This window comes from Ambystoma mexicanum, chromosome 5q, assembly GCF_040938575.1.
Source record: "Ambystoma mexicanum isolate Mex_15411 chromosome 5q, UKY_AmexF1_1, whole genome shotgun sequence".
NCBI lineage: Eukaryota > Metazoa > Chordata > Amphibia > Caudata > Ambystomatidae > Ambystoma > Ambystoma mexicanum.
This window is the reverse complement of record NC_090933.1, coordinates 160,800,298-160,813,657: the sequence shown is the minus strand read 5'-3', so window position 1 is coordinate 160,813,657 and position 13,360 is coordinate 160,800,298. Positions and strand designations below refer to the sequence as shown.

Below are 13,360 nucleotides of genomic sequence, written 5' to 3'. Positions count from 1 at the left end.
ATCTGTGGCCTCACGTTACAAAGCCTATCTGAGCGCTGAGCCAGCAAGGACACAACGACTTGGACCATCCTTTGTCCTACAACACAAAACTTGTGTGGCATATGGTGCTGTTAGGCAAAGTTTGTAGGCAGTACCCTCTGGGACCACTACACACAACTCTGACTACAGGTATAGGAAACCCAACCTTTGGTATAAGCTTGTACTACACAGTTTTGGTAGCGTGTTGAGCAGCCAGGCTTATTTCAAGAGGGGTCAATGTGAGCTGTAGTGGAGTTACACAGAGACTTACAGTTACAGGTATTCAAATAAACTCTTACACTCAAGGTTTCTTGCATAAACAATTATTAATTTATTTATCAGTCAGTTAGAATAAGCCTTCTTCAGAAGGGAGCAATATAATAGTAAAACACAAATACACTTCAATAATATACACTCTTAGTTTCTAAATCAGTAAAGACCCTTTTGGGATTGGCCACAGACACAACCTACACCCACAGCTGACTTCAATAACTAGGATGCTGGGGACATTAATATCTTACTGTTGGCATTTAGAATACTCTTAGAAGTTGGCAAAGGGAAAAGGTTATTAGAACAACAAGAGACCACACATATTTCTAGACAGACAAATACTTTTGGATCCTCCAAGAAGAGTCATACAATTCAATAGGCTAAGCCAAAGTCAACAGGCAAAAGTCATGTATAGGATGAAGCACTTCTGGTAAGTAAATGGAAAAATCTTGGAAAAGTTATTTGGAGTCTTTGATGAAAAGAAGAATCAAATATAGGGCCACAAGCTGATTAGACTTGTGAGTTGCAGAAGTTTTAAGCACTCTACAGTAAGAGGTAAGTTCTCCCAGACTTTTTACAATACCTTAAAAATGAAGAAAAAGATGCAGCTGATGACTCCTGTTCCTGTGCAGCTCTGCAGATCTCACTGTTCCTGGGCCTCAGTCGTGGGGACAATAGGGAGGATGTCAGGGGACTCCTGCAATGCACTGGGACGGTCAAAGCTCGCAACTGGCAAACTTCACTTTCAGTGGCTGTTCAGTGTTTCAGCTCCTTGTGACTACCACAAATAGCAATACCGCAGTTCCTGGCTGTCGAGATGGACTTTCCTTGCTTCTGGGGACCTGCACTCTTTTGAGGGGGCTCAAGCTTGGTCAGTCCTGCTTCTTGGGAGTCCTCAGGATCTTCCAAAAGGTCTAGGCCAGCTTAAAAGCAACGCACACAATCTGGTGTTCCTCTCCCTGGCTATACGGTTTCCAGGAGCGACTCTGTGGAAATTCAACTAGCTCCGAGATGGATGTCCAGGTGGCTTACTTTAGAGTTGAATGGTCCCACCAACTCAAGGGGAGAAGTTGTCCGTGCAGGGGCTTCTCTGTCGATGCAAACTTGGCGTTTCGTCACTGCAGCAGGGCTTCACTGGGCAAACCAACAGTCCAGGAGTTGCAGCAGGTGTCCTCTTCAAGCTCTTCTTCGGTTCCTTCGTCCAGTGGTCGATTCTGCTTTCCAAGCCAAAAGACTTGCCTTTTATTCAGTTCTCTCCCATTCATTCCAGCCCAGCTGTCAGTCACCCGGCAGGGTAGCTGTCCTTGCCGGACAGTCAGCCAGCTAATCACCACAGAGTGCATTTGGGTCTCCTAGGAGACTCAGCACAGGGAGTTTCTGGCACCTCCCTCACTTCCTGCCTACCCCAGGCACTCTGGAGCCAGAGGCGGGCTTCACTCGTGAATCCCACCAAAGGCAAAATGAACAAAGAGACCAAACCTGGTTTGGTGCGCAGCGTAAATCTGAAGAAGGACCTTTCCACAAAGAAATAGTGGAAAAAAGAAGACCGGTGCCATTTTCACAAAGATGGCTCCCGTGTTTGCTTTACTGTAGCTGCAACACAGCCTGCGGTAAATACATACCATGGTAGTTCAAACGAAACCACTGCCACCAGCCATTCAGTGAGAAAAGGGTAACATAAAAAATGTTACATGAGATGCTAGACAAAGGGGATACTAGGTGACCCCTCCAGCACTCTATTGTAAGATAGGGTGTGCTGGGTCTAGCAAGTTACAATGCTAAGTCACGTTAATTTCACTTTACTGCTCTGGGAAATAGTCGTTTATCCCAGAGAAGGTATTTAAAACCTTTGGGAAATCTGAAAGACTTCCCTGTGTCACTGCACTGAAGGTGATGTGTGACACAATGTAAAAGATGATGTCTATGGCGTTTGTCAGACTCCACAACCAAAAGAAACACAAGGTCCAAATCACAGAAAAATACATGAGAGAGTGGGAGAAAGGTCTCACTCTCTCCAGGTTAGAAATTAAAAGTCTTAAAGTCCAGCAAAAAGTGCTGGGGGTCTCCAAGGTAGAATGGAATTAGCACATTTCTGACAATTCTCCCTAACGCTGCCACACACAGTCTTTAGGAGCCACATCTTGTTCATCACTCCTGTGTCTGTTTTCATAGCATCTATTCAAAATAAATCATGCCTCAAATCTTATATTTACTTTCTTCAGCATGTCCTTGTTCAAGTCCTTCGAGACTTATGGGTTTCATCAAATGTTTGCATCTAGTTTAAATCTAACCGCTCTTATACAAACTTAAGGACTGCGTTTGTGAGCTATCATTTATCCTTCATAATTTCCCAAGAACCCTAATGCAATACAACATGTTCTTCTATCAAACTGACCACAAAAGTGATGGGTGGAAGGTTTTGAATGAATCTAAACCACTGGCAATTGCTCTGGGCAACCTTCCACACCACCGTTTTTTAGCCCGTCTGCGCCATTGCAAAAGGGGACCAGCCATGTGCAAATCAGTCAGCAGCTGCCGCCACCGAAGGTAGCAGCCCAGCCCGAACTGCTAGGCCAGGTCCCCTCTGCACAGAAAACCAAGCAACCCCAGACATGTTTCGGCCTTGTTGGACCTCCTCAGGTGTCCTCTTCAAGCTCTTCTTCGGTTCCTTCGTCCAGTGGTCGATTCTGCTTTCCAAGCCAAAAGACTTGCCTTTTATTCAGTTCTCTCCCATTCATTCCAGCCCAGCTGTCAGTCACCCGGCAGGGTAGCTGTCCTTGCCGGACAGTCAGCCAGCTAATCACCACAGAGTGCATTTGGGTCTCCTAGGAGACTCAGCACAGGGAGTTTCTGGCACCTCCCTCACTTCCTGCCTACCCCAGGCACTCTGGAGCCAGAGGCGGGCTTCACTCGTGAATCCCACCAAAGGCAAAATGAAAAAAGAGACCAAACCTGGTTTGGTGCGCAGCGTAAATCTGAAGAAGGACCTTTCCACAAAGAAATAGTGGAAAAAAGAAGACCGGTGCCATTTTCACAAAGATGGCTCCCGTGTTTGCTTTACTGTAGCTGCAACACAGCCTGCGGTAAATACATACCATGGTAGTTCAAACGAAACCACTGCCACCAGCCATTCAGTGAGAAAAGGGTAACATAAAAAATGTTACATGAGATGCTAGACAAAGGGGATACTAGGTGACCCCTCCAGCACTCTATTGTAAGATAGGGTGTGCTGGGTCTAGCAAGTTACAATGCTAAGTCAAGTTAATTTCACTTTACTGCTCTGTGAAATAGTCGTTTATCCCAGAGAAGGTATTTAAACCTTTGGGAAATCTGAAAGACTTCCCTGTGTCACTGCACTGAAGGTGATGTGTGACACAATGTAAAAGATGATGCCTATGGCGTTTGTCAGACTCGACAACCAAAAGAAACACAGGGTCCAAATCACAGAAAAATACATGAGAGAGTGGGAGAAAGGTCTCACTCTCTCCAGGTTAGAAATTAAAAGTCTTAAAGTCTAGCAAAAAGTGCTGGGGGTCTCCAAGGTAGAATGGAATTAGCACATTTCTTACAATTCTCCCTAACGCTGCCACACACAGTCTTTAGGAGCCACATCTTGTTCATCACTCCTGTGTCTGTTTTCATAGCATCTATTCAAAATAAATCATGCCTCAAATCTTATATTTACTTTCTTCAGCATGTCCTTGTTCAAGTCCTTCGAGACTTATGGGTTTCATCAAATGTTTGCATCTAGTTTAAATTTAACCGCTCTTATACAAACTTAAGGACTGCGTTTGTGAGCTATCATTTATCCTTCATAATTTCCCAGGAACCCTAATGCAATACAACATGTTCTTCTATCAATACTTTGATGGTTTCTGTAGGTCTGTATCCATTGTCAGACCTTGCGATCCTCCATGCTGGAAAGGACTCCACTGCACCACATCACAGACGAACACCCACCAATGGCACCACCACAACCTCGACTTCAGGAACTTCTGTCGTCGGCACAATCAAAGCTCTCAGATTCAGAAAACTATTATTCTGCAACCCTTATGTTGACATTTTTGGGTCACCATGAATTTGCTTGTGGCTCAGCAGAAGTACATTCATTTTACAGATAATGAGTTAGAAACACTCTTAGAGACTTTCAGAACTTGGGTTACTTACCTGTAACCACCCACCGCATCTTACCTACCTTTAATGAGATGTACATTATATTTTCAATTATATTTTGGTGTATGGACAATTTATTAGTCAAAGTACTGTTTCGTTGCTCTCTGTTCTTCTCTGCCCTGCTCCCCTTCTAAGGATTGGCCTTGACTGCTAGACCACAGCTACGAGTAGATGATCTGAGGAAAGCATAGGGGTCCCCTTTTTGCTCAGGTTTAGGTGGGTCAAGTATGACTATGTGAAAGGTGAAGACGCTGAAAATAATGGGTTGGAGGTGCCTTTCTATTGTCCCAGTCATGACACAATCTCTTTCCTTGCCAATCATCTCCAGTGTTTGAATTGCTTGTTTTCATGTTAAATGTTCAGCAGGATCTCTTCATGCATGTGAACAGCCTACCTTGTATGTTTCAGCTTCAGCCCGACGTGCCACTTGGATGAGGCAGGTGCCGTGATCTGTGACCAGTGCCCAGCAGGTTATGCTGGTTCTCGCTGTGAGAGGTGAGTATGGCAGCTAGCTTGATTCTGCAGCCCAGTTATGCATGTGTTACTCAATTCTGGAGAACCCGTGCAGTCTAATGAGTGTATGGTTATTGCCTGAGGATCCTAAAAGGCAGCAGAGTGTAGTCTTGTCTTCTATCTCCACAATGTACGGTCATCTTAATGGAGTGGACCTGAACCCTTCTCTTCACATATATCCTAACCTGTTTTTAATTCCTAATTGTTGCAAATACACTTAACATACTCTGTTGTTGCCAGCGAAAGCATCTGCACTGCTCATAGTGCCTCGCTTGAAAAATGTGTGTCTTTGTGCTTTCACAGCAGCCCTATCTTTAGCCACTTCTGTGCTAAGGCCAGAACGCATCACTCTGCTAGTGAGAAATGCTTCCCTTTTCTGCCATTATTTATTTTGTTTGTACCACTCTGTAGTTTCTATTTTTATTCATGTGTTCCCTTGGGAGGGAGCCTCCTCCTTCCGGCACCCCTGCTAATCCTACACTTGATACTGTAGGCAACTTACTTGCCACTCCATTTGTAGTGGTTGCTTGCCCCACAAGACGGGACATCCACCAACCACCCTCGTCAGCTTCTGAGCCACACACCATCTTCCATAAAAGGAGTGGTGTCATTATCGGTTCTCTTTTTCCATTTTCTTTCTAATTTGCGTTTACCATTCATCTGAGCTTTTTTCATTTATTTAGATTCTAAACACACATTCTTCCTGCATTCCAGTGAATAGGTTACACCTTGTGCCAAGGTATTGGCACATGCTCAGTGACAGCATAATATTCTGGGACTCCACAGAATTTGTATTTTTAAGTAGTGAAAGCACAGAGATACACACTGTCATCGGAAATGCGGGGCACCAGACTTCATAAACCAATCATCCGACCAAGAAATAGTCAAGAGAGGAGAAGAAGGCAAAATGTGGAAAGGGAAAGGGCAGCAGAAGACTACTTCTATTTATTTGAGATAACCTGCTGCTTTGACCACAAACACTGTGCTCTATAAGAGAGACATTGCAGTTGTTCCTCATGTGTAAACCCCTCATCTTCAATACACCAGACCATCCTCGCTTTTGCACGTATGAGAGCTGGCATCCTTGATCCAAAGTCATTGTTCGTTTTACTGCCTAATCCCTCTTTCCCATTAACCCTCCTCTGCCCCCTATATTATATTTTCCCAGACTAAAGTCTGGTGACAAGTTTGATGGGGTCAGAATATGTCACCTCTTTCGGATAAGGTCAGGTGCTATAAAACCACCAGGGTGCTGATGGGCGCAGTCAAAATATTGATTAACATGACCTATAAAATCTTGTATGCCATACCCTGCCCGACTGATTAATTTCATGAGTAGCAGACTCGGCCACTCCCATTGTTTCAATGAGAAGGTATTCTGAAGTGGTAGGGTGACAGGAAGGAAAAGGGGGTCTTGAAGGCCTTGAGGACCATATCAGGACCAGGTTGGCAGACGCAAGCCCAAAGCCCACACCAAACAATCAAGCCAAACATCAACCTGTCAACAACAATTTGGAGGAAGAGGAACTCTAAATTCTGGAAAACAAAAGATGTTTCTTGTAGTGTAGTGTGACATGCACGACCTCACCTGGTAATGTTGGCCATTTAACCATACAACTAAATAAACAAATAATTGAAGCGCTACCACGAGCAACTCGCTGACCCGGTTCTTTTATGCTTTAGATCAGGTGAGGCACTTTGAAATTGCTTCGGTTAGGTAGGCACATTGTGTATTACAAAAAAAATGACGTGGAGCTTGCAATCCAACCCCTGGCCCTGTGGCCTCAATTTAGCTCTTTTTCCTTTTTATCCTAAATTAGGTTTGGTTAGTTTCTTGGGCACGATGCAACAAGTGATGGCTTGCCCCATATTTTGTCTGGTCATTGGTTATACAGAATTAAATGAATGTGCGGCTGTACCCAGAGCCCGGTCCAAAGCACATCTTTTAAAACACCATAGAAGAGACTTAAAAAAAGAACATCTCTGGCGAGATTCAATTGGTCTTGATTTTCATTATTTAAAAACCCTTCATGTTGTTGCTGGCCAAGATGAAGTGAGGTTTGGCCGGTCCTTGCAGTCACACCCGAATATTCAACCCTTCCGCTGTGTGTGACCGCACCCCCACTGCAGACTGGCACTCCAGGCGGTTGCCTGCCAGTTGATATGCAACAAGTCCCAACATTTAAAAATGCTGGGCCTGATGTTTAGAATTGCAACCGTGTCAGCAGGTTTTGCTTACATATTAAAAGGCTTTAAATAATGGAAACATGATTATAAATAACTATCATTGATTTACGAAAAGTTGTTGTTCTTTGCCAAAACGTTATAAAGGTTATGTATATGTAAAAACACAACAGATGACAGCTTTAAAAATAAATCCGGATCAGCACCTAAAACCGAATGATTTGTGTTAGGATTGCCCTAGAAATTGGCAATTACATCACATGGGTGAGGTAGTCCTCACCTTTCACCATGGACGAACCATCCTTTATGGTGAAGATTTGCTTTTCAAAATCCCCATAGACAGAAATTGGTACTATTAAAATACATACAACATACCTTGTGTAATCATCTCACATGTTTGCCTCACTCATATCTTGAGAGCGGTGTATTAGTGGTATTTCTTTCTTTTCTGCATTCTGTGCATGTGCAATACAGGACATTTTCTATTCCAACTGTCTCCAAGCCCAGCCTCAAAAGCCACCCATGATTGCTGGATTACCAAATAAAATATATTTGAGTAAATTGGCGTTATTTAACTGGTCATTGGTTATCCTGAAAACCTGGTTATGATGCATTCACAAACTGACGGTACTCTCCGCTTATTTTTTATCAAGGTGCGCCAATGGCCATTATGGAAACCCATCGATGCCCAGCGGAACCTGCGTTCCTTGTGATTGCAATGGCAATGTAGACACCCTGGAGCCTGGCCACTGTGACGCGGTTACCGGAGAATGTCTGAAATGCATTCAGAACACCGCTGGCAGGCAGTGCGAGAGGTGCGCGGATGGGTACTACGGGGATGCAGTGGTTGCTAAAAACTGCAGCGGTAAGTAAAGAGCATTGAATGTTTTCCTTGCTATGTTAAATTTAGGATCAAATCATATTAGATACCTAAAATGTGTTTCCTTTGAATGCCGTTAACCTATATGTATTGTCCGTGCAGCGCCAAGAGGCTGCTAAAATGTGAGAAGTTGCGCTACACAAGTCCAGATTACATTACATACCTTATTTGATAATGGTTCGGTCGTTGTCCTGCCTAGAATGACTGGTTAATTAAACATAGCTATTGTTCATTTTTCAATGTCTTTGTGCTCCTCTCTCACACAGCCCCCTTGATTTCACAAAGCTTGAAAGATGGACATGCTACTGGGTTGAATACCTGCTGCAAAGATCTGTGTATAATCAGCTGGTCATGCGATTGAATTCCAACAAGGCTGAATTATCATGTAATTCTCTGGGGTCATTCATTCAGTACTTGCAGTTAAAGCAGTGCGGGCTGTATAGATGATCATCATTATACTGGAATCTGGAATGAGTATTCTGAATTTATTACAAATTCAACCTCTCAAAATTATCTCAGTGACCTATGCTTCGACCTTATTGAGTGACATTAGTGAGGTGTAACTTGGATCTTTAGGCCAAGCAGCCTGGGGACCATTGGGGTGTTTTGTGAGCCCCAAAGACACAGTACTACCTGATGTTATTCCTACATTGGGATCATAAGCGGCAAGCCAAGAACTGGACCCGGTGCGCACCAGGGAACAATAAAGATTTTCCATAATAACTTACTAGAAAGTCTTAATTCTATTAAAGACACAGAGGCGAGCATTATGCTTCTCTTTCTTTATTAAAAACAGTAAAGGAAGCTCAGCAGTAAGATATTTTGTGCACCAAGTGTAACATGAATAATGCGCATAGAGAAAAAAGGTGCACCAAATATAACAAGTATATAACAACATAGTAACACAGTATAATATGTCCATGAGTCTCTGAGGAAAGGAAAAACTCCATTTCCCAGAAGACTTCCCTAGAGTTAGAGTCCACCAACATGTGACCCAGTCCTCCAATAGGTATCCAGATCCCTTCATTAACAGCCCTGAACATGATGCAACTTCCTCTTTCGAAGCTGCGAACTTGGCAGTCCATAGTAGAATAGTAACTGTAGCCATCTTGTAGAAGAAAACTGTGTCGAGCTGCCAATCAGACAGACTTGTCTGCAGGCACTGTCAAAAAAGGATAAAAGAGTAAAATTACTTCATGTATATTACAACCCTAGCTCCCTTATCGGGGTGGGAGAGAAATTTCATTGAGTTATTCTGGCAGAATACATATAAATTCTAAGTCCTCAACAATTCATGGTAATGCATTTAATCACTACTAAGCGTGATACAGAGTGTTATTTTCTCGCCGTGTGGGATAATCCTCGCCTCTGTGTCTTTAATAGAATTAAGACTTTCTAGTAAGTTATTATGGAAAATCTTTATTCTATGTCAAGACCGGAGGCTCACATTATGCTTGTTTAAAGCTTACTTACCACAATAGATGCCGGCTGATCTACCGGTTTCAGGTAGAATTGCTTAAATACTGATTCGCTTGCCCAGTCTGCCATCCTCATGATGTCTTCTAGGCAAAGTCCAGCCTGAAAGGCTTTGGAGGCCATGGCTCCTCTCACTGAGTGAGCTCCGAAGTGCTGGGTATCTATCCCTGCTTGAGTTAGTGTCCAGGGCACCCAGCGTGCTAAAGTTGGGGCAGAAACTGCTTTGGCGGTTTACGCAGAGCTATCAATATTTGCCGATAAAGGGAGGTCCTAAGTGGGACTGTCTTTTCTTCTTAAACCTTCAAGCATTTAACCAGGAAAAGCTTGCGTTGGTCTCTGAAGGCGGGGTAAGAGATCACCCGAGAATTACATTTTGTCCTTCGCTGTATATGAAATACGATGCCGTCAGGAGAGAAGGTCCTGCCCGCTAGAGCGAGAGCTCTGATGTCAGAGACTCTCCAGCAGGAGACCAAGCAGAGTAGGGTAGTAAGTTTGCTAGATAGGGCTGTACGATAGCTCCTCATTATGCAGCCATGACAGGAAAACCTTCAATACTTTGTTAACATCCCAAAGAAATTGCTAGATTTCTGCTAGAGACGCTTGGAAATCCAGTATCTCCTCTAAAGGTGCTGAAACTGGATGTAATCCTTTCCTTCAGCACCAGGTGATCCAGGCGCCCCAAGAGTTTGAATACCTATTAAGGGTAGTAGGAGCCCAGCTTTCCTCGATGAGGCTGATCGCCATGCGGGACATGCCGGTGACTCTCCATCTTGACCTGAAATCCTCCATGCCGCTATGGTCAGAGAACCGCTGAGAAGAAGGGGATGACGCTGCCCTGATGGATCTAGTAGGATATCCGGAAACTGGGGTAGTAGGATTGGAGAATCCGATTAAAGTTCCAGAAGAACTGGATGCCAGGTCTGAGAGGTCCAGACCGGTGCTATGAAGACTAGATCCGAATTTCCCTGACGGGCCTTTGCCAGGGTCCTCGCTATCACGGTGAATGGGGGAAAGGCATAAAGTATCCCCTGGGACCATTGTTGCAGAAATGCGTCTGTTGCTGCTGCTGCTGGATCCGACCTTCAGCTATAAAACACTGGTAGCTGGGTATTGAGTCTGGAAGCGAAGAGGTCTATGGACATCGGACCCCAAATCTCCTGGAGGCAGAGAAAGACTAATCTGTCGAGCCTCCAGTCACTGTAATCTGTGGAGTGATGGGAGTACCAGTCCGCTACCATGTTTGTGAGAACGGGGAGATATTTCACTGTGACTGAAATCCGATGTTCCAAACAGAAGTGCCAGAAATCCTTGGCTAATTCTGCAAGAGGCCTCGACTTGGTGCCACCCAGATGACTGATGCACCTTACCGTGGAAATGTCAATTTTTAGCAAGATAGAGCAGCTCGCTCTGCCTCTGGCAAAAGAGCGTACTGCAAAAGAACCTGCAAGAAGCTCTAGGCAGTTGATATGTAGATCCAGCTCCTGAGGAGACCAAGTTCCTCCCATGGCTATGGAGCGGCATCTCGCTCCCTAACCGGAGCGACTGGCATCTGACTCGATGATGATATCTAGGGCAGATCCGAAGATGGCTCTGCCGTTCCAGGCTTTCATGTGAGTGAGCCACCAGTTGAGCTCTGACCTCGCTTGAGGTGATAATGTCAGGAGTTGGGAATAAAAAAGGCTGTGTCTTTAGTGCTGGTCCTTCAATCTTTGTAATTCTCGATAGTGAAGGGGGCCAGGAAATATTGCCTGAATGGAGGAGGATAGTAAACCTATCACTCTTGCTAGCTCTCGAAGAGAGAACAGGCTCCTCTGCAAGCATATCTCCCTTTCGTGGAGTGGATCTTGGCTGATGGGAGACGGAGTTCAGAATTCTGATTGTCCACTACGAACCCCAGAAATTCTATGTTCCTGGATGGATGAAGAACTGACTTTTCCCAGTTTATGAGAAAACCGAGGCTGTGTAACAAGTCTATGGATAGTCTGGTCTGCGTCTGAACTAGTTCTTGTGACTGGGCCATAAAGATGATGTTGTCCAAATGAATTATAAAACGGACACCTTGTTCTCTTAAATGAGCTACTACAGGCCTTAGACGTTTGGTAAAAACCCAAGGCGCTGAGGAGAGCCCGAAAGGCAGACTTGTGAACTCCCAATCTCGATTTCTCCATGAGAATCTCAGATAGCTTACGTGTGCCTGATGAATCGGCACTGCGAGGTAAGTGTCTTTCAGGTCTAGGCGCATGAGCCAATCGTTCAGTCTCAGGAGGTCCCTGAGCATGTGTATACCTTCCATTTTGAAATGGCAGTAGATGATGAATTCGCTGAGAGCTATTAGGTTTATTACTGGACACACCTTTTGTTTTCTGCGTACTAGAAATATGGGGCTGAAGAAACCTCCCTGACTTACACAGGGGCGAATCGCTTGTTTCTGACATAGACTGTGTATTTCGTTGCCTAAAGCAATTTGATCTGTTTGGGACATTATTGTAGGAGTAGGATGACAGGTCTGAACGGGCTGCACGAAAAACTCTAGGCGCAGACCGTGAGCTATGTCCCTGACCCAGGCATCTCCCGATAAGCTATCCCAAGCTTTTAAAAACATTGTTATCCTCCCTCCTATGGGCGTTTGTGGTGCTGCTATAAGTACACTGACCTGAAGATTGTTGTTGGGCTGGGTGTCTAGCCGTTCTTCTCCATGGACGCCCTCTTCCACGACCTCTTAAGTGTCAAGGAGTTCCCCCCTTCTAACCTGAGTTCGATCGTTGCTAGATTTCATGATCGATGCCTTCTTGCGGACGGATCGAGTCTTGAATAAGGCTGCACGAGTCTCTTCCAACTCCAGCGTGAGTTCAAGGTTCCGGATGCAAAGATCCAGGAATCCGGGAAATTTACAGAGTGCGCTACTAGCACACAAGTCCAGGAATCAAGAAAGGAAGGAAAGGGACTAGGAATGGGGTTGGTTGGAAAGAAGCAAGGAAAACAATACCGCGAGCTACAGAGTACACGTTAGGTCGCTACTTCGCAATAGCATTGAGACGCGCAGAGCCGCGGGAGGCGTGGTCTATTAATAGAACACGCTACGTCCAAGGTGTAGAGCGAGGAAGCCGTTTCACAGTGGACGGCCATGTTGGGAGTACAAGGGAGTGTAAGCCCCGTTGAGACAAGGACCAGGAAGTCCAAAAGGGGCGTGTTCTGTAGTTCATGACAGCATGCCTCCTCCGAAGACCCGTTCCTCTGGGTTTTCCCGGGTGTATAAGGTGAAATCTTCTGAGGAGTCGAGGGGCCTTGAGATTAGAAAGCGGTTCGCATGTTCTTTCACTAGGAGGTTATCCTTTCCATTCAACCAGGTATTGAAGCTGACCCTGTTTATACCTGGAGTCACATATTCGGGATACTTCATATTCCAATTGGTTGTCGACCAGCAGAGGAGGAGGTCGGCAGGATTTCCGGGAGGATTGGGTGTAGGGTTTTAATAAGGATGTGTGAAATACTGGCTGAATTTTCTTCCAGGAGTCTGGTAGTCTGATCCAGTATGAAACTGGATTGATAATTTCCTTGATGGGAAATGGACCATAGTACCGAGGGGCCAACTTGTTTGGCCGTAGATGTCGGGGTAGTAATTTCGAGGACAACCAGACTTGATCACCAATTGCATAAGAAGGACCTGGTCTTCTTTTGGAATCTGCATACCTCTTAGTCTGTGTTCTGGCCCTGTCTAAGTTTTCTTTGGCCTCCTGGTGTACGTTGATGAGGGTTTCTATCCAGGAGTCGATAATAGGTACTGGTGTAGGATGAGGGAGAACAGAGGGTAGAAACGATGGATGAAAACATTGGCTACAATAAAAG

The 13,360-nt window shown here is 44.8% G+C and overlaps 1 protein-coding gene across 2 annotated transcripts in view; it reads left to right on the top strand.

Moving 5' to 3' along the window:
• LAMA1 (laminin subunit alpha 1) overlaps positions 1-13,360 on the top strand; it is a 679,286-nt gene that overhangs the window by 318,491 nt on the left and 347,435 nt on the right. For both annotated transcript variants that reach the window (XM_069620697.1, XM_069620696.1), the window contains exons 18-19: positions 4,870-4,956; positions 7,812-8,023. In XM_069620697.1, coding sequence (XP_069476798.1) covers positions 4,870-4,956; positions 7,812-8,023 — 299 coding nt within the window. The remainder of the gene's footprint in view (positions 1-4,869; positions 4,957-7,811; positions 8,024-13,360) is intronic.